The sequence below is a fragment of the Clinocottus analis genome, unplaced genomic scaffold, assembly GCF_023055335.1.
Source record: "Clinocottus analis isolate CAN_PGR_092001 unplaced genomic scaffold, fCliAna1.0.p SCAF_17, whole genome shotgun sequence".
Classification (NCBI taxonomy): Eukaryota; Metazoa; Chordata; class Actinopteri; order Perciformes; family Cottidae; genus Clinocottus; species Clinocottus analis.
The window spans coordinates 8739330-8764456 of NW_027175898.1; the positions used below are offsets into that span (position 1 = coordinate 8739330).

Sequence of the window (25127 nt, forward strand, 5' to 3'; positions counted from 1 at the left end):
TTTTTAACTTGACTTCTTCCTTTATTTGTGGTGACCTGCAAAAATACCACACTACGGTAGCCCACAACTAAGGCCCACTTGAAGTGACCCCGACTTCCTCCACGTCCCGACAACACCAACCAAACGTCTAACGCGTGGACACGGTGGTCCTTGGACGAGTCCGACCTCCTCTGACCTGTGACCCAGCAGCTCTCTTCAGGCCAAGGTGAAGGGTCGCTTTCCTACCATGCCTCTCTCATGCAGAGCGATGGATCCCGAAGCGGCCGGGGCTGTTGCAGGCTCAGCCACCCCCAAAAAATTAAGCACTCAAAGCTGGTGGGAGGAGAAGAACGTAAAAGGGGTGAAAAGGAAAGAAAAACATGGCCCATCCATGAAGCGGCTCTCCGCTCCAGCTCTGATGGCGTGTTTAGGTCGGCAATGGGTCGTCATCACCTTTGCTGCACTTGCACTTGCAGCAGAGGACAATGGGAGTGGCCAAAAGGAGGAAGGGGGAGGCGACCAGCAGGAGCAGGCCAAAGCCAGCGAAGATCCCCACAACCTGCAGAGAAACATAAGGAAACGATAAATACAGTCATGTAAATACAACACGTGTATGCATACAGTAGCGTGTTCATGTAGGATTTGGGTGCAGTGATGTTACAATTGACCAGAATCATAGAACACAAGTATTGGATCAGAGCCTTACTTCTGCATGGTAAATCACATACATAGAAGGGAAGAGTAGTACTTCTAGTAGTACTTTTAATGGAAAACATCAAAGATGATAATGGTCATGGTGTTGTCATAAATCTTACCGTTTCAGGAATTGCCTTGAATCTTTCCAATGAAATGCAATACTAAAAGTTGGCCAGCAGATGGCGATCAATGCCTCAATACAACACAACTTTCTCAGCACAGAAGACTTTTTTTTCCCTTAACTAAAATCAACAGTATATAAATTTGGTTGCGTCTTCCTACTGATCTGCTCTCCAGGCAGCACTGATTTACATTCTACTACTTATGGGCACCTCTTAGTCATTGTGAGAGAAAATACTGGAGTATGAAAATAATATGGAAAGTGATGGAGTAGCATTTTAAAAAGCCTACAGGAACTGAAAGAAAATGTTGCGCCGCACTGTGCAACACAAAAGGGAGGAAAACATTTTCACTTCCTGGATTTTATATCAGGACAAAGACTAATTGAATTAATGGGAAATTAAACTTTGTGACAGCAAACGTTCAAGAGGATGTACACGATGCCAGCAAGTTTACCTTACCCATGTATTGTTTGTTTACTTCCTGATAGATATTGAAATTTAGGGTTGTTGCTAAGGACATAATGTGACACATTTGATATTCTTTACTGGTTCTCTGTCCCAGCATCAACAGCAGGAATGCTATAGATGGGCATGCATGATGTAGGTACACAAATCACAATGCTCTGAACAAATATTAACATATAGTAACGAGTCATACATTAAAAAAACATTCTGTGCAATGCCAGCATTATCAAAGGGGCCTCTTTATGATCATGGCAAGTTAGTAAATTGACCACACGGGGGAGCCAGACACCATCAAGGTCAGAGCCGCAAAATAAAATGCATAACATGCAGTCACATGCCACAGTGACTTATAATAGCGCACTGTTTTTCCTCCCATTATCAGGGCAGAAAGACGCCTTTTCGGGGCACCGTTTGCAAACAGCTTTCTGCCCGATGTTCAAGAACTCACTACTAACTGTCCTCCAGACGGTTAGTAGACGGGTTGTGCTGCAGAGGAAAGCACAGGGCTTTGAGCTCTGATGATGATTACATGTTTAGGACATTACTATCCTTGTAACTGATGGTAGACGTCACCAGATACAGATGGGGAAAGAAGACGTTTTGTTTTTGCAAGATAGGTCTGCCCTGGAACATTATGTATTCATACAAGGGAGGCTTTTTTAGATGTTAAGGCACAAGGGGGGTGAAACGAGGAGAGCAAGAGAGAGACAAAGACTCAGAGCAGTGAAGCTATAGCTCACTTCCACCAGCTGAACTGTAATGGTATGACTCAGTCTGCCCCACTGGACAACAGATGCCAGCGTGTATGCTAATGTTGACAAAATAACAAGTATGTTGGACAAGGGGACGTACCGCCCCATGAATAGATTATTTGGCTCGGGGGAGATACAGAGGAGAGATGTGGAAATTGAACAGTCGGCCTTTCTGGGTGACTAAAAACACATGTTGTATCCAATCTGTATGTAATCCATCATTTCATTTGGTAACCTACTGGTGAAGAAGATCATTGATTATGTAGACATGTTTTCTTTCTTTCTTTTTTTTTTAAGTGAAAGGTGTACATAATAGGCTTAGTAGAAAACAGCAGGACACTGACCAACAGGCACTTGTCACTGCATGCGGATCAAGCCGTCCCTTTCCTGTTGTGCTGTCAAGATAATGCTAGCACATCACTGAATGCGAGTGCGTGAGCCAGCAAGCGAGAACGAGGCAGAACCAGGGAGCACGTTCACGGCCACATGCTGCAGAGTGGTTCCAGGGAGGGAGCCCTGAGTGAGTGTGAGAGCAAGCGTGGAGAAGAAGATGGGTTTTTCACCTGTGTTCTGTGCCAGATAACGGACGCCCTGGAGTGGCCCAGTTTGTTCCGACAGGGCCCTTTGTCATAGTGGATCAGGAGAAAGTCGTCCTGCCACACAAACAAACACATGCACAGATAAAGATTGACTATTAAAAGTCTGAAAGACACAGGCAGCTTTTCAGAAAATTGGTTAACCAGTTGTCTGTGCTTACACAATTTAGATTACATAAGGCACCATGGCTCATACGTCACCCGGATCCAAGCTCAATTTTTTGGGAAAAAAACTAAAAAAAATCTCATCCCTTTCTTATCAAGAACAAGGTTAAGCTACAAAATCCTGATAATGAAAACTGTTGCTGTCACACGAAGACACATTATGTCTACAACGACGATTATCACGTGCAAAAACAATATTGCAATTTTCAACCGGTGAGATTTTTAGTGTCAGAAAAAAAAGCATATTTCTCTCTATTGCAATGAACATCAAGAAATAAAGAAACGATGATAAACAACTCACATCCAGGGACTCCAGACAGTACCAGCAAAAGGCATGTTTGCAGTTCTTGCACATCATCTGTGCACAGCCTTCGTCCCTCTCAATGTAAACTTTACATTTAGGACAGCGCTTGATTGGTGCGTCATCCTCTTCATTCTTATAGAAGGAGCTGGGAAAAAAAATCAGACACAAGTGAGTTTCTTTATTCCAAGCTCCCTCTCAAAAAAAAAAAAATCACTTAATATTCACTTTACAAGCAGCACCGCAGATGGGATTGGTTTAATGCAGCAATCAATATTGACAATCTTTGGTGTAACAGGATTGTGTGAAACCCGTGGATAGCTTTAGTTGCGGAGTCTACAACTCTTCTAAAATCCACCAGTGACTAAACGGCACAGAACGGCCTCCAACGCTCTTCTTCCCTCCTGTCAGTGTCAGTTTGTCTGTATCGATTTCACTTGTGTCAGTAAAATGCCGATTCCAGAAATCTGGAGGCGAGCAGGTAACTGGCATTCTGGGCGCTGTCCTCGGGCATTACATTCAATACATTTCTAGTGGAAGGAATTTGCAAAGAAGCATCAGAATACAGCTTTTTGACACATTCCTACAGTGAACAGGTGTCGTTTAAACGCAGAGGCTCTTTACAACTAAGAGTAGACTTGTTAATCCTCTCTCCCTCCACTGGCCTTTGAGCTTGGCCCTGAACCTGTGCAGATAGAGGAAAGCTCTGCAGAGCTAAGAATATTTCTAGAGTAAGAGGATATCACAAAGAAACAGGTTAGCGGCATATGTCTGCAGGCAGCTCTCTTTTAACCTTACAGCCAGAAGCTGTATCCTTAGTAGTAAAGTAATAAGCCCACCCCAGACTACTTTACTGCAGTTTAGTTTCACTCTATTGTTTTAGATTTGCCTATTAATTTGTGCTTGGGCCCTGGCAGATGCTCAGCTGAGCAGTGGCTGCAAAACAGCCAGCCAAGCAAGCTGTCGGTCTACATTCAGGAACAACCGAGTGACTCCTGCTGCATATTGACGAGTGGTTCAGCGCTCCAGGTGAGCTGAACATGACATATGGATTGCTGCAAGGAAACATCCTTTTGAGGGATTGCATCTGCAGAGACATTCTAGCCATTCATACTGTCACAACATGCCACAGTGGGATAAATTACTATCTTTTTTTAAAGGTTGAAGAGGTTGTAAAAACATTGAGACAAATTGTAACAGGAAATGATATGGCTGGTGTATGACACTTTTAAACTTGATGACTTGTTTTTGTTAAAAGATAAAAATAAACTTGTTTCGACTTGGCGGATTATCACCTATGCAAATACATTCATGTCAACATTGCATTCTTTACCAATTTTAAGGGTTATTCTTATTATATTTTGGGATTCAGTAGCCAATACTAGGGCTGCAACTAACTTCATTTTCTTTAAAGGTTAATCTGTCAATTATGTTCTCAATTCTGGTCCCTAAGGAGTCAGAAACAAAAGCAAGTTGCCATAGTCATATCTTAAAAAACATAAGATATTTAGTTTAATTTCACGAAAGACCAAGAAAACCTGCAAGCATTCACATTTGAGAAGCTTCTAAAACTAACAATTGTCTAGGGCTTAAAAAGATTTGTAAACAATTCGTCAATTTTCAAAAAAGTTGCAGATTAATTTTGACTGCCAATTCATCAGCATATAAGATATGTGGAGGTCAGAATACAAAAGGTAAAACACAGCCCTTATAATATCTGATCTGATAACACAGATGAGAGAGAGGTCGGTCATACATGGGTAACAGGCAGTACCTGTTTTCTCCTGGCAGGAAGGAGGTAATGGGCAGGTTGTTCTCCTGGCAGGCCTGTCCGGGGTGCCAGTTGGCCTTGCAGGCTGAGCAGAACTCCACGGCACAAACGGCGCACTGGACCAGCTGGGGCAGCGCAGGAGAATCCGCTTCCTTCAGCTGGCACACGGCCTGGCAGGTCGAGGAAGGGCACCACGTCCGGCATGGGTCCAGCAGCACCTCTGGTGGAACAAAACCATTTAATTGAACACAAATGAATTGCTTTTTATGTGGACCCTTTACAAAAAAAACAAAAAAAAAAACATTTTAGTAAAAGGTTTTGTCAAATTGGTGTGGGATTTTCAGATGATTTTATTTTGGTGATTTAGGCAGCACATCTGTATTGTTGCAGTGGGAGCTGATGTTCCCGGGGTATCTCTGAATCTCAGCACAAAAACCCCCACAACAACATGCATATGTACACACATGCATGATTTAAATAACATGCTTTCAAGTTCCATTATGTTTCCTGCTTATGTTGGAAATCTTTTTATCCAATAAAAAGCTTGCTGCTGATCGACTTCTCTAAACTCTTTTAAATATGTGTGAAAGAGACCTGTGATGCCCTTGCTCTCGTATCCTCTACTTCTTTCCCTTTACCTCTCTGCCAAGAACTCTGAGCACAAATTCCACATGCACTCTTGGCCAGGCCTGAGAAATATGGAATGGTTACAGCAACTGTTCTGCCTGACTGGACCGGGACATTGATGAGACGGCTGACTGCCCTTATCCAGGCGGCCAGCATCAACAGCCATTTCTGAGGCTTTTTGAGAATTTGTATTAATGCACAATTCATCAAAATAGTCCGTTCCTATGGATTTGTTTGTCTTTGTGTTCATTTATTTGAGATTTACAGCGGGATCCTGATGTTCTGTGTCAATTTGTTCCCGTGTGTAGGCGGAGAACCCGCAGAGCGGCTACCATCAAAGAGTGATAGCGCGCTCAGGTTACTGCTTCCTCTGGTGGCATGGAACTCTAATATTACTGATTAGCATGTCTACATTGACAGCATGGAGTCACACACACACCCATCACTTCTCCAGCAATGACATCCAAGCCTTTTACAAGTTTGTTTAACATGTATTCTACAAACCGTGTTAACTGCAGACATTGCTTACGTAGCGACAAACTGAAGCAGAGATAAAGGGATTTAACTAAAATGTCTTGCCATGCGAAGAAACCTGCCCGCCTCAGAGTCAGACAGTTTATGAGTCTAGAGCCGAACCAATCCAATTAGAATTGCTTCAAACAAAGTCTAGAAGGCTTTCCCTTTCATTTGTATTTTCTGGGAGGAAGTGTGACACTTTGATGACAGACTACTACAGTTCTAATCAGACAAATGTTAGACCTTGACACCCATCGCAACAATACTCCCTGTATGACTATCATTTTGGATTTCAGAAGTAAAAACTGAAACACTTAATTCTAAAACAGCGGACTGCTGATTCGCTACAAATCTGCAAGATTGAAGTTTACTGAGGAAACGAGTATCTCAAGATCTTCTCTTTAAGCTTTTTGTAGAAAACCCAATCGCAAAATATGTCCAAGGAGTGAGCAGCAGATTGGCTACACTTGCACCTTTGTCTTCACCCTTTTGTGCGTCACAATAACATTCAGTTTCCCTTTGGAGAACAGGAGGGTTCATGTGAGTGTGCGACTGAAAGCCATTGGTCACACGGCGCCCACTGAGGGATGCTGGACCCGACACCGACGCACTGCAGCTGCCTTTTCATTGACTCACCCCTTTCAAACTGAAGCTTCTTGTATCTCTGCATCACCTGCGTGGCAACCATGCACTCAATCTGCGGGGGGAGAGGAGACGAGACGTGGGAGGGAAATAAACAGGTCATTGTGCGTATTTATAGACAGAAGCAATTATACATTCAACATGTGAATATCATTTCCAGAACAATGTCGTATTCAAATTGCTACAATGTCTGAACTTAACACTTGCCAAACAACAACAACAACAAATTATGAATAGAAAAAAATAAATAAAAATACAGTTGTCGGAATGTATCCGAGGTGCAAACTCAAGGTTACATGAAAACATGTATTGAGTCGTGAAATGATCAGTCAGGCTATGTGAATGTGCAGTCAAGTAAGGATCAGGTCACCGCTGTCAGAGCAGACGGGGATGTGGCGGTCTTCGCCTGAGTGGCAGGAGTAACTGGGGTTCCATTAAGGGCCAGTGACACTGATTGATTAGAAGCATACTGTGGTGAGCTGAGCCATGCTGCGCCCGCGGGCCTCCGAGACCAAGCGAGGGAGTCAGTGAGTCCATCAACCGCCTTGAGGATGACGGACGCTCTGCCCTCAGATTGACCTCCGCTGCTCATTATAATCAAATGATCAGACTGGCAGGTGGAGCACCATGGTCATCTTGAGCTATGAGGGGGTGTGTATGGTAAACGTTAATGGTACCAACTTGTACGACATACGGTATGTGGGAGGGAAAAGAGCAGAATAATGGGACACATGGTTTGTGACATGGAAAACAATTGACCTGTGGAGATAACCCCCCTGCTGTTTTGCTCTTTTCGGCACGTGCCCTACCACTTCTGCATGTGCTACATTTTAATAGACATACAAAAGCTCTGTGTATAGGTGTTTCACCCACACTTGTGTACAGTGCACTGCTGTGTGAAAGGGATACATGCTTTTGAATTGTTTTGACATTGGCAACCAGTCACCACCTGAAGCGCAAGTTAAACCGATGACAATTAAAGTAAAAATATGACTTTTCCTTTTTTTTTTTTATCAATACCTCATTTTCCTGCAAGTGTCCTCTTTTGGGACAGGCAGAGTCCGGACAGCTAATTGCAGTTTCAAGGCCTTCTTTAATCAGGAGTTCCACATACTGCTTCAGGCACTGAGGAACGACAAGAAGACAAATAAAACATGTTCAATATCCAGTCTGATTGAATAAAGAAAATCAATGAACCACAAACACACACACACACGCACACAAAGTTGGTAAACAAAGACTGACCTCAGAGTGCTGTCTGCCGCCTCAGAACAAGCTAGCTAGCGAGCTGATAAAGAAAATGGAGCACTCAAGAGCTAAAGAGCAAGATATTTCCCTGAGGAGTTGGTGAAGACCAAAACAGCTCTTTCACCAGAAGGAATATTAGAAATTTGCATTTGCTGTCAAGAAACAACTCCATATGAACACTGTGTGTCTGCTGGAATGTAAATACTCCATTTTTTGCAAAGATGTTCAACTGTATAAGGCAACAGGTTGTAATTTTGTTTTAATTTTTAAATCATTTTAAATGAATGCAGCATTTTTAAGCAAATAACTATTAGCTCCAACTGATCCTTCACAAAGCTGAACTATCTAGTCTTGCGTAAGGATTTTATTAGCTTTTATTCTATGTTTATGCGTTTTGTTACATGGTGAATTTAGTTTTGTATTATCTTAATCTATTTAAAGAAATGTGTATGGAATATGATAAAAAGTAGCTCATGTGGGATAAAGCCAGTCTTTGTGTTTCTATTCTTGACCTCGGTGGAATAAACTGTACCAACTGAACTCTGCCGCCGCCCAAACTGTTCTAGGAAGTGGCTTCTATTTTTAGCGGTCATACTTGGACAATGTTTTCTTATCTATGGACTAGATTGGTTAAGATCTGACAGCCAATGGGTGTTGTTCTTGCTCTGCCCCGGCCTTTCCACACAGCATCAGTGTTACACGCGGGGGGATGTGAGGTGTGTTACAGATGCTGAGGTCATTATTGGTTTTAAAACAATGCAAATCCAGTGTTTCTCTCACTGGATACAACATTTTTGCCACTTCTGCTCTTTGAAGTGTATCTAATGAACCCTCCCCTATTTCACACAGAGTGTAGCTAAAAAAAAATAATCTGCCATTGTTTAACCTTGATTTTTGTGATAATATATTTTTACTGAAGTCATTATTCTGCTGAACAGGTGTCACTGCTCACCAGTGTACAGAAGACACATTGGCACTGTGTGATGGTGGTCATCTGCTCCAGAGGGAATTCCCCAAGGCACAGCTTACACGAGACCAGGGGGTCCACGGCCAGCTCCCAGGTGGGACGGTACCGTGCCGTGGTCATCTTCACCGCCACAGAGCTGAAACGGAGAGGACAGAGCTGCGGTTAATAAAGTTAAAGGCGTCCGGAAATCAACTGCTGATGATGAATACAAGTGGCTCAGTTTTGTTTGTGTCTATAATAAATCAGCATGACGGTGTGAGTTATGTGGGTGCAGGTGCACACACACACACACACATGCACACACACACATTTCTATTCCAGGCCTCGCGCTCTGGCAAAGAAGAAAACAGTTCAAAAGAGCCTCAAAGTTGTGTAGCTATCAGCTATCTCAGCTCCTTGTGACATTTTCATTTGGATGAAATAACACTTTTTTTTCCTTCTTCTTCTTCTTCTTCTTTACTGTGCGTCATCGCGTCTCTTTTGTGATCGTCGGTGAGGGTTATTTTAGGCCGTCTCGTCTCACTCTCCTTCCCTCTGCTGCTGAGAGCGAAGAGCACCCACTCGGCTGTTTACAGGAAGTGGTACCGAGCACACAACGTCAACACAGTCATGCTCGCCCCATGCTGCTTAGCAACCGGCCGAGGGAGGATTTCGGAGATGGAGGGGCCAACGGATCGGAGGGAGGGAAGCTTGGCAGAGGAGCAGAGACGGGGAGAGATCGGTCTGGTGTCCACAGAGACACAAGAAGAGGAGGGCATGGAGAGTTCACATTATCGCTCCACGGACTCCTGGGCTGTGTTCATGTGCCGCCCAGAGACGGGAGTCGAGGGAGAAAAGAGAGACGGTGTGTTCTGGTTTAGCAGAGATATGATATCACTTCACACTGCCCTTAACAACACATTTCATCTTTTAGGAGGAACAAAAAGCCTCCACCGTGAATCATCTTCACTGGGAAGCCAGATGTAGGCAATCGACACACAGGTGATAGTACCACATTAAAAAAAAATAAATAAGATGGGGAACAACTCCAGGGATCAGTGTGATGGGGCGCAGCCTTTTGTGCAAGGCGATGTGTCAAGAAGAACACGCGTCTCCATCTTATTTCATATTGCTATTCTTTTGTCCCAACGGAAAACAGGAAGATAATTTGGGTTCTCCATCAGTAAGATGCTCAGTCAGTAAATCCCTTCTCCTGCCGCTCAAGGAGAGACGAAGTGAAGATACAGGAGTACATCCTAGAAGTCGACCATTAGAGACCATCATTGAAAAAATGTACGATTTATAATTAATTATTATCGTGAGTGACTGGAGGACTGCAGCTGAGGAGGCGAAATGTTTCACTTCACTTCACAGCGGAGACAGAACAACAGCAGCAGAAATGTAGGTGTCAGAATAGCTGGTACCTTATTCATCATTTAGACAAATATGTTGGATGTGTGCTAAGAGGGTTTGAGAAGCCAGATGGCCTCTTCTTTTCACTACTTTATCGTACACAACCAAAGAGATTAGAGTCATTTTATTTTTCCTAAAAAGATAACTGAATGATTTCAACACATGAGGTCAGTGTCATTATACTTATTTAGGAATTAATTTACAAGAGGAGAAACCTAAATAACTGCCAATGCAAGTATGAAAAAGATAATAAACAGGAAGGAAACCTCTTCAGAAAGTGCAGATTTAAGTGAATATGTATCATAAATATCACAACTAGAACATCTGTGCTGTGCCTTTACCAACCAGTCAATAAAAGAAATTGTCCAAAATATCACTTTTTTTAGTCTAATCTTTAGTTATGGTCAAAAACATGTTTGCGAGGTCACAGTGACCTTTGAGCAAAACACATCCAATCAGATCACCCAAGTGGAAGTTTGATGCAAGTTTTTAAAAAATGCCTTCAAGTATTGTAAAAATATTGCTTTTACAAGAATATTACAAAGGAACAGAAGTACTGATGGACACATACTGGCTCCCGCCACAGCGGTCCACGATGCAGAGGCACAACAACTCTAAAACGAGGCAGTACAGAGCAGCAACAAGCCTGTGTTCAGGTGGTGCAGCTGTGCACCTGTTCTCTCAGTGAGCGAGTCATTCTGCGGATGCTTCACAAGGAAAACGTGTCTCATTTGATGAAATAAGATCCCCTCAATTCTTCCTCCTTTCATCACATTGAGCAGGTGGACGGAGGAGAAGTTGTGAAGTGTGAAAAAAAAGAGATGCAACTCATGGCTGACTCACTAAAAATCACCTGACATTCATCCATCTATCCTCCATCCATTACGCCGACCAAAAAGCCCAAAGTGGTGAGGAAGCTGTATTATGGAGGTGCTGAGCTTGTATACAAAAGCTTAAAAGGCAATTTGTTACCAGGAGAAAGCCAAGGACTTATAAACATGACTCTCTGGGGAGTGTGTGGGGGAGAGTGTGTGCTTTGGTGGTCCAAAATAATACGTTGACCGAAGACGACTTTAGAAATGAGCCGTATTTAAGTGGTGAAATGAGCGGTTTGTGGCAGCTTTAAGTCAAGTCTGACTGAAACGGTGACTTGAAGCACAAGTGAAGGGTTAAAAGTACAGGTTGCAGGAGCAACAGCCATTAAAATGTCAACATGACGGAATGTAACACTATTCTTTTGCCAACACGGACAAACTTCCGAAAGAGGGAGACACGAGTCTAACACCAAATACGAAGGCCGGGGAAACCTTGTCAACATTTTTATGGTGGAGTTTGAAAACTACAACAGTCGCTACACAAGGACGGAAATTAATGTTTCTTTATCTGTTTCCACGTCGAAGTTGCTGGACTCCATTAGCCCTGTGGCAAAAGAAATTGACAGTAAAAAGTTATTTGCACTGTACTGACTTTCAGAATGACTTTCAGTGTGTGTGTTTACATTCAAATCGATTTCTCTCCTGCCACACTTTAAATTGCTTGTGCTAATACTGACAGACTGGGCCGATGGGGACAATTGCAATAGTTTTGTAAGAATGGCCTGTGCAGAGCAGAGGAAACGGATGGAGCGCAACACAAATAAAATGAGTTTTCATGAGAAAAGGCCATTCCTCTGCTGCATTATTAACTAGATGGTCCATTATCACTAAGAGACGCACATGCCCGCACACACCTCTTATGCACTGCGTGTGCTCATTTCAAATATAGCCTTCCAGAATACTAAACATCTGGAAAGGTTAGGACAGAGAGCATTAGATCAATAAAGCGGGAGTCATAGGGCAAATATCCATTCTGAGCAGTGGTCACCACACGTCAGCCACCCGTCTGAAGGGGCTCCACTCACAGCTTCCCGGCTACAGCAGCACTTACACGGTAATGACTCCATAACCAAGAGACAAAGGCGCGCACACGCACACACACACACACACACACACACAATTGCATAACAGGGGAGGAAATGGTCATGTTTGAACTTCTCTGGGGAGCTCGAAGTGAAAGAGATTATCTATCTATATCATATATGCTGTGTAAAATATAAGTCAATTACAGAAAAGCAGATAGATGTTACACCAATGCACACTCGCATAGATGCACATAGCAACAACAGTAACACGGTAAACCCAGCATTAGCGCTAAACAAAAAAGGAAAATTATACTACTAAAAGCCAAAAACTCACATCTCAGTGTCCTCCTTCCAGTAATGTCAATTTTTAACTGCTGCTTACGAGGGCGCCAATATAAGATCAGACTTACACAACATTGCCTATTTCCTTACATTGTGGAAAGGACTGGCTTTCCACGATGTAAAATCAGATTGCCCTGAGTAGTACACACTACTTGTCAACACATGGTTTGATGGATAAAGTGCAGGTATTGCATAATACTGGAAGTTCAATTCTTGAGCATGTTTGTAGAAGCCAGCAACACTCCAGGCCGGATGTGTATGTACGTTGGACTGTCGGTGCCCAAAACAAGCGATGGGAAGCTGTGAGGCTCGGGTCAATAAAATGTAGAAATTGCCCATTACGGATTTCCAGACACCCAGGTGAAAAATAATCAACAAGATTAATATCTATATTCAACATCCCAACCCAATAGTGTTGTGCTGTTGATATCAGTTTCCATACCAGTCCCTGTTCTGCATTCAAATAAACGCCGCTTCCGAGCACACTAAGAAAACAATGACATGCAAATCCTAACGTGAACAGACAGAGATGCACGATGAAGCCTGGCGCTGCAGAGCCATGCAGGCTTTATTCAAGAGGAACTAAACTCAACTAAGTGCTCTCAATGCACCAGTGTGTACGCTCTACATTGCAATCGCTCCTGCAGAGGAGAGAGATCACTGAAAGCACGTGAGACAGAGGAAGATAAGTGGCAAACAATCTTTTCGGGCCTCCATTTTTTTTTCCCCTGGTCAGAAAGCGGTTTCCGTGCGTAATTGTATAATGTCACAATGCATTGCATAAGACTCTATTTATACACCTCACCTATGGCTGATGTGAAAGAAAGCTGCTAACAAGGGTCAGCAGATCTGAGTGGGAGCAGCCCACACGTTTTTCTCAGTCATTCCCTTGCAGTCACACATAAGTGATCATTCTTTCGACACATCACAAAGCTGTCCTTCAGCTGAATAACAAGAATGCAGTTAACCCGTGAGAGAGTCGGAGAGAGGGCAAGGGAGGACGCAAACTGAAGAGCAGCTAGAGACGGAGACGGGGCTGCCACTTCAAGAAGGGCTGAGTCCTTCATGGATACTGTTCTATCTTAAGTCTGGGGAATAGCCAGCACAGTAGGAGTTCAAATGTGTTCATATTCGCTGCAGCAGGATACATGTATAAGAAGCATGATGATAACAGCTGACTCAAAGTATCTAGTTGAATCTCAAATGTACTCGTCAACATTTCTGCCTGGCACTGTGCTACAATCATTTGGTCTCACTGGAATTGCAGCCGCAACTTCATTCAACAAAGACACGCAAGTAATAACAAAGCATGTGAATTTGTTCACCTCAAAATGCACGTATATTAAATCAGAGGGAGCTCAGGCTCTGTAATAGGCACTTAGCGATCTTGCCGTCTACTTTTCCCTTCCCTGTTCCTTCCTCCCTGAACGGCCCAGCTCTGCTCTCCATGGCCAATTAGAAGGCTCTTTAAGGTCTTTAAGGTTCACTTATGTCACATCCCCTCCGTGTCCACTGCTGCAGGGAAAAGGGGAGAGTGGAAGGACAGCAGCAATATGGCACTTTTCCATCCGTTTCCCACAATCCCCTGGCTCGCCTTTACTGCCTGCGCTTACTTCTCGTCACCTGGTTGTGAACGCTCTCACTGGGCAACGGAGCAGACAGGCCGAGCCGAACACAAAGACACAAGACGGACAGACGCAGACTGCAGACTGCAGAAAATGATCCCATTACATCATTAGAAATGAGAGAATTTAAAAATTTGATTGTCTGCCGTGTGATCAACCATCAACGTATCCTCTCTTCACTGTCCTCAACACATGGCTGAACACATCAATTCGCACAATTTACAGGGGTTTTTTTTTTGGACGATATGAATTTATAGTTAAAAGGATTAAAGCTCATGATTTCAGGTCACTTACAACAAAATCTGGTCCATAGAATATAACTACTGTATGAAGTAGATGTGCTGTCCAATTTAGATTTTCACCTTTTGTTGTGTTTGAGAGTACACATTGAAGAAATACAAGAGAGTGTTGTACTGCACAATAAAGTGTTCCTTATATCCTTTTATTCTCATCTGGTATTATTTTGGACATGCAGTATGAACATTGCAAAAGTGATTCTGTTGCATTACAAGCTGTTGTGTTCACTTCCTGGTGACGACACAAACGCACGGTTAGTAAATACACACTGCGACCAGCGTAGGATACAAAATACACCTACATTAGACAAAAACTTATACACAACACTATCATCGTTAAATCTTCTGCATCTTGTATTGAGCACTGCATTGGACCTAAAGTGTGCCCTGCTGATACACAGTCTTACAAAAAGACAAAAATAACAAGCAACAGTTGATATTTTGATGGCCACCATCAGCCCAAAACAGGGAACAGTGTAAACAACTTATACTTAGAGAAAGCAACACACGTGCAAACAGCTCTCCTCTCTCATGTACAGTTGACAGTCTATGTCCTTCTGAAATGTAACATTGGTGCACTATCAAAATAAAATCAAAGTGAGACGCCACAATATACAACAGGGTCTTATCAGATGGCAAAATACGATTGATAAATCATAGCAGCGTCTATTTCTAGCATGTTTTGAGGCAGAATGTAGGTCACGGGTGTATATGGGCCATAGGGTGATAGAGATCATACGACACGGTGCTTTGACCCACGTACACCGTCCACTAACCCAAATTCATAACCCGGAGCACTCGCAGAGGGACTTTATTTTTGGACAGCTCGATTGCTGAATGTGAAAGGTGACATGCCGTCGCGGGGGGACAGCAGTTGGGGACGGTCTCCGTCTGTCCTTGACATGGAGTGGGAGCGCTAAGAGGATAGCTTAGAGTGGCGATAGACCTAGTTTCTCCATGCCCTGAGGAATTACACAACGAACTAGATGCATTTTGGCTTCGCGAGTGGCGCTGGAGAAGCTACGCGTGTATATGTTTGTGCGTCTGTGTTTGTTTTATGGTGTCAAGTAAGTCAAAGTCCGTTTTGCAGTGTGAGCCAGACAGGCGCTGACAGCGGTCATGCCCGGGTATGTAGGACGACAACCTGCCTCATGCCTACTTGGTCTCTTGCCATTCCTCTGGTGCAATGCAAGCTGAATGTTCCCGCTCCAAGCAGAGTATAACGTTACTGCAGGGGCTGCGATGGGTCTGCAGTGGTTTGTGTTTCCTCAAACTTGGGCTTGTTGATTGTGAGGACGACACCAAACAGGCTGGAAAACACTCAGTCACGCTAAATGTATGTTCTTCTGATCCAGCACACTTGATCTCATCTTTCTCACACGGTTGCTACAGCTCTCCCTTAATGAGTGAATGAAATGTTAACATGGTTATTGATGATAATACCAGCACAACCCCTGTTACCCTCAGACAAACAAGTGTAGTGTGGCCTCAAGGACCAGTTTATTCTTTTTTTGGAGCACATATAAATCCCAGAAAATGTCTAATCTGCAGTCAGTTCACAAGTTGCACTGCCTTAACAGTACTGTGATTACGTCTGCAACTGTGTCAACGGGCAGAGTAAACTCTGAGGCCTAACAAAGCCAGAACACGTTCAGCAAAAACTGCTGTCGCGTCAGAAGAGGTAACATACTCACAGCGTTAACGCCACTCAGTCGTAGAAACCGTGAAGATGCCCGAAGACCAAAGACAGAAATAAAGCAGAACAAAAAACAGACGAGCGCTGGGATGAAAAAAGAAAGAGGAAGGAAGATGTGGAAGGGAACATCAAAGTGATCATGCAAAAAAGAGTGAAACGGTGCGAAAAAGGAAAAGACAGACAGTAAACGAAAGTAATCCTGTGAGATTGTGATAAAAAGTCAAATCTTCCACACTCCTGCAAGCCTCCTACGTGCACTTCTAACGATTAGGATTTCAAATAGTTTTTTTTGTTGTTTTCTTTTCCCTTGAACGAGTTCATTTCCACACCCCAGATAACTCCTCAGTACCTGGAGGAGACGGCAGATAGCACACGCCGCTGTTGTGATGACACAAGAAAGATGGCCGACTTAATGACCTATTGGCGAGCAACATGCACAGAGCAAGAGACCGAGGCGAGAGGCTTCCTTCCCACAAAGTCCTATTGTTCTGAACAAGGGTGACAATATACAGTTGAGTCAGAGTAGAACAAAGAACGTGCAAAACAAGTTAAGACAGATAGAAGAACGCCCTTGCTGGAGAGAGTCATACATTGCCAACTCTCCCTCTCCCAAAAAGCCATTAAGGCCCACATTGGTGCACCAGAAGCTGAGTGAAGACGACAGGCGTGCCACTTTGAGCCTATTTCTATTGACAGATGCAGAGAGCCTGAGCAAAGGGTCGACTTTGCAGGCAATCTGTTGTCACTCATTGCTCTACAGCTTAACTCTTTGTATTTACATGCACACGACAACCAGATTACACAGAACAATCTAGTAACGTACTCAAATAATTCATCTTTAAATCTTACCCGTATACTGCATTTCAAAATCGTGTACGTTCACCCGATACAGCCATTTTTCGAACCATTGAACTGCTCAGCTCAGCTGGCTGTACACAGGTTTGTCCTTAACTGCTCTCTGTGCGTGTCATCGTTGGAAGTTATATTCAGTTCATCATTTCTTATGAAAAGAATTCCCTCTGAACTTTCAGCCAAAAACAGTTTCAAACAAAAACAAAAACAAAACTGTCAAACCTTACCGTTTTGAAACTCAATACATTTTGTTGGTTATTGTTGTTGGCTTAATCTTTATTATTTCATAGTATTTTATTCTGTTAGGTTATGTTTTTAAACAGTTTCGTCTTTGAAGTGAGCCTCATAAGAATGCATTGGGAATGTCTATGCAAAATAAAGAACAAGCCCATCAATCCCACTTGGTTGTTAATAAATTTAGGCCGAATAGATATAAATGGAAAGTTACACATGGTCACACCCACCGAGGGCTGACAACCAACAAATATGGGCTGTATTCACAGGCTGTCTGAACGTGACGCAACGAGCGGATACTTCAGCACACGGCTGGCAGCGTTTCTGAAAGAAAAAGAAAAATGCCTTTGGCTGCTCGCCAAAAAAAGTGTGGCAGCCCATAGAGAACCTATTATTAGTCACAAAAACAGATGATAAAAAGGACATTTGAACTAATGCAATCGCCAACCATGCTTTGTCAATTCATGACTTAACGCACGTAGAAAAATCCAGTCAAGTTTATGCAATTCCTATAGAAATTTGAATGATTAAACAGGATTAAAAAACTGAAACTAAAAGTATTGCTTTTGCAGGTGACTCCTTGTCCATGACGCGAGGAGGTGGGACATGCAGTGTGTGATGCCAGAGCTTCACTGCACCAACTTTTTACACAGTTGGGGACAAATCCATGGTGTTACCACACAAGACGAGCTGTTGTTACACGTATGTAGGCGAAGAGAACTGATCCGGTTCTGCAATCAGCTTACACAAGACAAGAAGTACAGAACAATACGTGCAGGTTCCACCTCACTTCAAAAGTGATTGCGTAGCACTGATTGAGACATTATCACATCGACAGTTTTGTCCGCTCACTGAAACGAGAACGCAGCGTCGCTCGCAGCAGACTAACGAGCGTGACCGCTGCATGGCGAGGACTGTTGTCACTCCTTTGGACAATAGAGTTTCCACAGACTCAGTAGGAGAGCCACTCTGACAGAGAGGCACTCAGAGCCTGAACTGGAGGGCATGGCGACACTCTCACCAGCAGTGGGCCAAACAATTCACGGGCAATTTCAGTAACTGAAAACAAATGCGTACAGGCTGAAGAATGTGCACGTTTTGTGTCCTCCCAGGATCTCAAGGCATAATTGTGAATTTGCCCATCTCCCATCAGTCTCCATGGACACTCCAACATATCATCCTCCACCGAGGGATCTCCCACATGGTCTATATTTCACCACAAGTGCACATTCTGGCTCTTACTTTATGTTCTTCCCTACACCAACATCTTTGCCGTTTGGTGAGTTGCTGCCTTGCAAAGTCTCTGAGTCCCACTGCAGGGGGATGGAGGAAGCCAAAAACTATCTTAGGAAATGCGCTGGCGTCCTGTTGTTGGGTTTGACGTAGATACACAAAGGATGTATACCCACTAAAAGTGAGGAGGAAACGCTCCAAAGACAGAGGTCTATCTCTCGCTGTGATTATACATCAAAAGAGTGAAGAAAAGCCACGGTGACACATTTAAAAAGGGAGTGCCATGAGAAGTGTTTGTATTTATCATATCTTTGTCACTGAATTTAATTATAATGCATACATTTTGATGGCTGCTTGGCCTTATTTAAGACTTTATTGCACATACTTAGACATTAAAGCGCAACAGTAACTTTAAAAGTGATTGTCAGGCTTCAGCTGTTTAAAAATGAAGTCGCCATTTTTTTTTGTGATTCAGATATCAATGCATTATATGCCTACTTAATAATGAACATATATAATGTCATGTGTGTGTTGCAGTATAGTTTTCTGTCCGGCTCAAAGAAGCCCAAGACTTTACAAATCTCCTCTTTGTGTCGTGTTGACGTGCATCTGGTTCTTTGTCAGTTGAATCAATATGCACAATAATCTGTGATGTTGATCGGTTAGTCAAACTTTTCCCTACACAGTCAAGAACAGATGCCTGTGCGCACGTGACTGAACACACCAAGGCACGTTACCACATGCGGCGTTGTCTGGTTTGGGTTCCGACTAACAGCAATATTTGAATATCACTAATGCAACACATATAAAGCAATGCATTTACTTTCAGGTGCCAGTATTGCTGTTCACTGTCCCCATTTTTTATAAGTGGTTGCTACTGATGGCAAACATTGGCCTAGAATTGGTGGCCAATGGCAACCCGTACCTGCACTTAGCCATCCCATATTCTCCTCTTCAGGTTTCAGATCTCTAGTGGAGGTAGAGCTGCCACAAAGAGGGGCACTCACCTTCATTGTTGGGACATAATGGATTACACTTCAGGGATGTCAGACAGTAATTATCACGGGAGGAAATTGTTATCGGTATTACTGATTAAACTATTTTCAGATAACCTGACAGAGCTGTCGTCTCATTATCCCTCGTCGCGTCATGACACTGCAGGCAAAACTCAAAGAGCTGAACACTGATCTCTGTCTACCACTACGGCGCAGTCCAAAAACACCACCCAAAAAACATAGTGAACTATGTCATCATCATGAAATCAAACCCCATTTCTATGTCATCTATGATCAGATTTGTATTCTAAAATAAATCAATAAATCTTTCAATGCATCTGCATTCAGAAATGATGTTTCCATAGTGCAAAAGTATTGCTGGAGTCCATCATTCCCCCCACTGGGTTTAGACCAAAGCAGGAGGGATTCACAGGAAAATGAATTTATATGGAAATGTGAATGATTAAAAACGTTGAAAATTGTTGCTTTTGCAGGTTTATTGAGATAAGTTCCTGCTGCTGCTCCTTCGCATTAAAAGCATTCAACCGACCAAAAATACGACACTTTTACTGTGAAGCAAGCAAGCAAAACAACGTTGCGTTCATTTCCACGACGAGCACCAACAGTGATGGAGTCTACAAAACAACACAGTGGTGGTTTTACTGAACACCCACACACACACACACTTTTGGTCTTGAAACTAAATTGTGAGTCCTTCAAAAAGTATCGCTTCCAACTCTTTCGCAAAGTAACCAACTTTCCTGTGTGGAAGACAACACGCGGCATTTACCAGAATGCAGTGGGAATCATCTTTGGCGGACTTCTTTATTAAGACCAGTGTGTTTGGCTGCTGCCTAAACAAATCCAAGAGTTCGTGACATCCGGTGCTGAGATAGTTACTGTGTTCCAAGCATTAGTCAGGCCCTTATGAAGGTAAACAAGCATCTATCAAGAGGTTTAGGCGTGCTAATGTAATCAGATGGGTCCTGAAATGCCTACGTTTCATACTCACTGTGCCAATCCGTTTCCTGCCCCGTGGTCTTCGTGCCAGGTTTCACCAGCTTTTGGCTCACAACCGGCCCTCAGATCCCAGCCTACCTCCTGACTCATCTTCTCCTACTTCAGATCGAGAATGACTTTCAGCAGAGTACGAGCCTGACCGTGTACATTCTGTTGCTCTCCACGAGTAGGTGGGCAGCATCAGTGACGGAGACAAACATCGTAAGAACACAGAGTTCCTGTTAACGAACACGAAGCATCATTTGTTTTTGACCTCTTGTCTATTGAGGTTTCAGTGGGTGGAAGCGCTACACTCCCCTCCAACAACATGTGCCTTCCTTGACTGTTTTCCAAATGAGAAACGTTACAAAGAAGCCCATGCAGTGCAAATGTGTGGGACGGGTGCCATAATTGGAACTGCAAACTTTTTGAGAAAGATTTCCTGCACTAGACATATCCTGACATCATATTGTTGCATTATCTATTTTCGGACCATTTTTCTGCAGTCAGTAAAATCTGCCACCAAATAAAAATGTATCCATAGTTGCAATGGCATCAGGCAGGATGGAGGGAGCTAACGTATCACGGCTTGAAAGCCACTAGACACTCGGTGGAAATATATACATGGTTTTTCCCAATGTTTGAAGAAGGTGAACACATCATTTTGAAATGAAGTTCCCTCTCTTTCTTCTCTAAAAATGACGAGACTCTGGCTGCTTGTTTGTGTGAGACTCTCCTAAGTCTGAGGGTTTTTCTTTTTCACATTCCTGAAAGCCTAAATCTTGGAGAGTGTCAGCTGGTCAGCAGAATCTGTGGAGCACTCGTTACATAACACTGTCTCACTTTACCAACCCTACCTGTCGGAAAACAGAGCCTACGTGGGCATTTCAAAATGCCAAGCGGCCGTCTGGAAGAAGCATGGCGCACGAGGTCATCCCAGAATGCTCTCATAACAACCCCCATCTCATCCAAACTGGCTTGATACAAGCCATAACACACAGAGCTGAAGCGCTCTCTGAGCAATAAATATCATTGTCAGCAGCTATACTTGCACCCAAAATGATTGCATTGTTGACCGCCTGGTTCATAGTCTGGCCTTGCTCCCCTCCCCCGCACAGACCTGGAGACAGGCACCACTTTTCAACACTCTCTAAAACCCCGCTGAAAGGGCATTTTAGAGGTTGTCGTATAATCCTTGGCAACCAGACTGCACAAAGGCCCCTGGAGTCAGGTTACACCAAAATGTCTGATCGGGATGTTTAGATGTTAAGGAGCAAGTCAACAAGTGTACACTGCAGTAGTGTCCTGTGTCTTCAGACGTCCATAATGTCCTGCCCCCACAGACTCTCCTCACTTTGGTGAAACCCCCTCTAATAACTGACACTAATGTGAGTTTTAATCACTGGTTAAGTGCATTTAAACTAACTGGGTGTCACATTTATGGATCAACTCCGACTAACCTCCTGAACGTTAGATGCTGCTGCGTGATCTAAAGTATATTTTTAACGCTCACACGGGCAGATGGCCTCTTCAGGTCTCGAAAACCAAAGCACTTCCTTGTTTATTCCCCAGACACACTTGTGCGATTGCAACAGAATGCAAAATTACATCCTACAAATCAAGCACCAGCGTGTATTGACAGTATTACGCAAAAATATTGCAGTAACAACGCCTGCTGTGTCATTTTCCTCCATAAAAACTACAAACCCGTCGGAGGGGTTTTTGCAAAACAACAGTTTGAAGAATGTGCAAAAGGCCCGGCCCAAAGCTGAGTCAATGTAAAACTAATCCAGTTACAGACTTTCCTGGAATCAGAATATCTGTGATGTTTACTAAAGTGCTTTCTCATCACCATCACAGTAACATAATCAGCAGAAATCCTTTTCAGAAAGCAGCGATAATACGGTTCAGTACGGGGCGATGCCAAGGTCAGGCAGCCCCTTGTTAGCCAAACTTGAAGTGTTTACCCAGAGCGGGCCTGTGCTTTGTGAGGCCTTGAAAAGCGCACCAAAACAAGCCCACTCCCTCCTTGTCTATATAAAGTGCACTCCATATGTGCACGCCTGTTCCCATGTACAGTCATGCATGTGTGTTTCTGACCCGGACTGGAATGGCATACCAAGTTCTGGGCATCGTTCCCTCTCACTCTTAAGTAAACCCATCGCCACTTTCCCCAGGGAACGGGCCGACGGCTGCTGGTCACAGGAATGTGTTACCGTTTTGTTCGAGACCAGCTTTCTCTTGTTTTGGACAAATCTGCAACAGCAGCAGCAAAGTAGCAGCTCGACGCATTTATTCCCCCAATGGGACAAGTTCCTGCTGAGGAGGAGTGGAAAAAGTGCATCATAACACAACATTGCCTGCATGTCAGTCACATCCCACGTGGAACATACAGCATTCCCTACACGTGTGTGTGCGTGTGTGTGTGCGTTTCCCTATGTAGCTCCTGTGATATTGCTAGACGCGTGACATAAGAAAGAGATCGATAGCACATGATGGTTTATTACAGGCTGGACCTCAGATCAGGCAGTGAACTAATTTATCTCCACACGTTGACCTCGGACATCTAGACAGATTGACTTTACAGGACGCTGTTGATCTTTGAGAGAAAATACAAATATCAGGAGGCGGTAAGAAGAGAGACGAGAACACAATGTACAGGTAGGGCAGGCATTAGAAATTCATTTCACACACAGCAGCAAGGCTCTGTTTGTCTAGTAGCCTGGTTCCATAGCATGGCCTATAATCTGACTGCACCCCGAGGGAGGCCCTGCTTCTTAAAATGGAAATAGTAGCACACTGTGTGACCTTTCCAGCCTCTGCTGGAGCATCCACTCTGAGAATGCTCTGTGTGGAGTTCACAAGCAACACTCTGCAGTTGCTGTATGTGAAACCACGACGATGTAAGACTGTGGTGAACAACCATCACGGCAACTTTCATCAATTGTCGGCAACAAACACAGCCAGTATTGACACACACACACACACAGGTGTCATGTTTGAAGCAGCTACCTGCAGACAGTGCTATGCCATCCATCCACAACCAGGTTTACTCCAAAATAGGCCCACGAGGAGTATTACAAATAGACGCAAACAGTTGGCTGTCTGGGAGTCGAAATGCAGCACATTTCTTGCTGTGGAAACGAGGAAATGGCGAAAATGCAATGCGACAGCAGTTTGCGGGCTCAGTGTGACAGATGGATCGCCTGCTGCCGCTCAGACTGGAGAGACGTGAGCGGCGAGCAGAAGCGCAGAACCCGTACCTGGCTTTCTGGGGTAACGCCGTCCTGATGGTGTCACCTCAGGAAAAGGCTGGAAAGATGATCCCCTGAATTGGATTAGCGAGGAGGATGCCAACCAGTCAGGCGGAGGAGGAGGATGAGGAGGAAGAGAAGAAGGAGGAGACCTCTGAAGGGGTGATGCCCATGTGCATTATGTGCCCCTCCGACGTCGGGGTGGGAACATTTGACCCGCTCCTGTCGCCTCCAGCGCGTGAGATCAGGCGCCAACGCCGACCAGCACGAGCACAAACCGCGCGGATGAATGCGCGCAAAAACGGAGGGAGGCGCACGCCGCAGCTGATCTGTTGGGGCTCGACAGTCAGTCGGACAAGAAGCAAGCGGTCTGCTCGCGATGACTGAGGAGTGCGCAACGTCCAGCCGCCACTGCGCCACAGATCCTGCGAACAGCGAGAGTCTATGTCATCGCGAAGGAATCCGGGGGCGGTGTGTTTACCTCCGCGCGGCCGTGCTCGGTGGAGAAATCAGCTGCTCCGCACTGGAGGGACGCCATTTGTTCGTGAGAAGCTTCCCGTCTGCTGCCGCTTAAAGGGGAGCTCAGCGCCCTGCAGCTTTTCATAAACGACAGCGCCCCCTGCTGGCGGAATACTGCAGTCGTATATTCCTCACAGTTGGTTCAAACGTGTTCGCGCTTCCCTCTCGTGGTGTAGACGAGCCATGCAGTTAGATTTAAAATATATATATATATATATATGTTCCAGATGTTGGCATCCTGGTTAAAAAATGCGTGCATTATTTAATAGAGGGGACAGGAATGTAGTTTTTGATGCATTTTTTCAATTTGTGTCAATCACTACATTGCATTGGTATCCACTGTATTGGGATCTAGTTTTTATTTTTTAAATCTTCTTTCACAATCAGCTGATAAAACAGTGTAGGTTCTCTGCAGAAGTCTGCCGAATCCCCTGCAAGCTCTCAGTTCCAGGACTGATGCGTTTGTAAATACACTGACACTTGTTGGAGTCGTTTACATCCTTGGCCCTCCTGAACGGCCGGTGATGTTCCCCAATAGGCTCCAAGTGTCCAGTCACTCACTTTTATAAAGACGCTCGTGAACATGTGGCGCAGTGTTTTGACGCAGAGCTGCAGCAGCAGCAGCGAAGACGCGAGCACGGAGGAGAGTTGCACCTTCAAACTTGTGTGGCAGCTTGTGGCTGCACCTTTATATGCGTTTAACATTCCTTTCATTTGTCAGCCGAGGCATCTGTTCCACACCCTTTACTGGAAGAGTCAGTGGGACTGGTTTCTGCATTAGTGGGTTAAAATGTTACAACGAATTGTTCATGAGCAAATGTTGCTATAATGAAGATGTTTAACCAAAAGTGATGTTTAATATATTTGTCACACTTTATAGCTCATGATCTTTAGACTGGCCTCTAATTGGACATAATGGAAGATCATTAGTTTTTACGAGACT

The 25127-nt window shown here is 44.0% G+C and overlaps 1 protein-coding gene across 3 annotated transcripts; it reads right to left on the reverse strand.

Moving 5' to 3' along the window:
• Window positions 1-24193, reverse strand: rnf144aa (ring finger protein 144aa). 3 transcript variants are annotated; one of them, XM_068579909.1, is made up of 9 exons: window positions 16948-17088; window positions 8833-8983; window positions 7653-7757; window positions 6627-6687; window positions 4851-5067; window positions 3077-3224; window positions 2578-2667; window positions 433-538; window positions 1-312 (listed from the first exon to the last, which is right to left on the reverse strand). In XM_068579909.1, the coding sequence occupies exons 2-9, from the start codon at window positions 8965-8967 to the stop codon at window positions 299-301; spliced, it is 876 nt and encodes a 291-aa protein (XP_068436010.1). In that variant the 5' UTR covers window positions 8968-8983; window positions 16948-17088; the 3' UTR covers window positions 1-298. The 3 variants fall into 3 exon arrangements, with proteins under 3 accessions (XP_068436010.1, XP_068436009.1, XP_068436007.1); XM_068579908.1 differs by lacking the exon at window positions 16948-17088 and adding an exon at window positions 23675-24193 and having other exon boundaries at window positions 1-538; XM_068579906.1 differs by having other exon boundaries at window positions 1-538.
• Window positions 24194-25127: the final 934 nt, after the last annotated feature.

Bases quoted from the DNA above. Each gene is read 5' to 3' on its own strand.
- rnf144aa (XM_068579908.1), bottom strand. From the start codon at position 8,967: ATGACCACGGCACGGTACCGTCCCACCTGGGAGCTGGCCGTGGACCCC. The intron at 5,068-6,626 runs GTGAGTCAATGA...TTGTTCCACCAG, and splicing joins GAAGCTTCAGTTTGAAAGGG to AGGTGCTGCTGGACCCATGC. The intron at 539-2,577 runs GTGAAAAACCCA...GTTTCTCTGCAG, and splicing joins TTATCTGGCACAGAACACAG to GTTGTGGGGATCTTCGCTGG.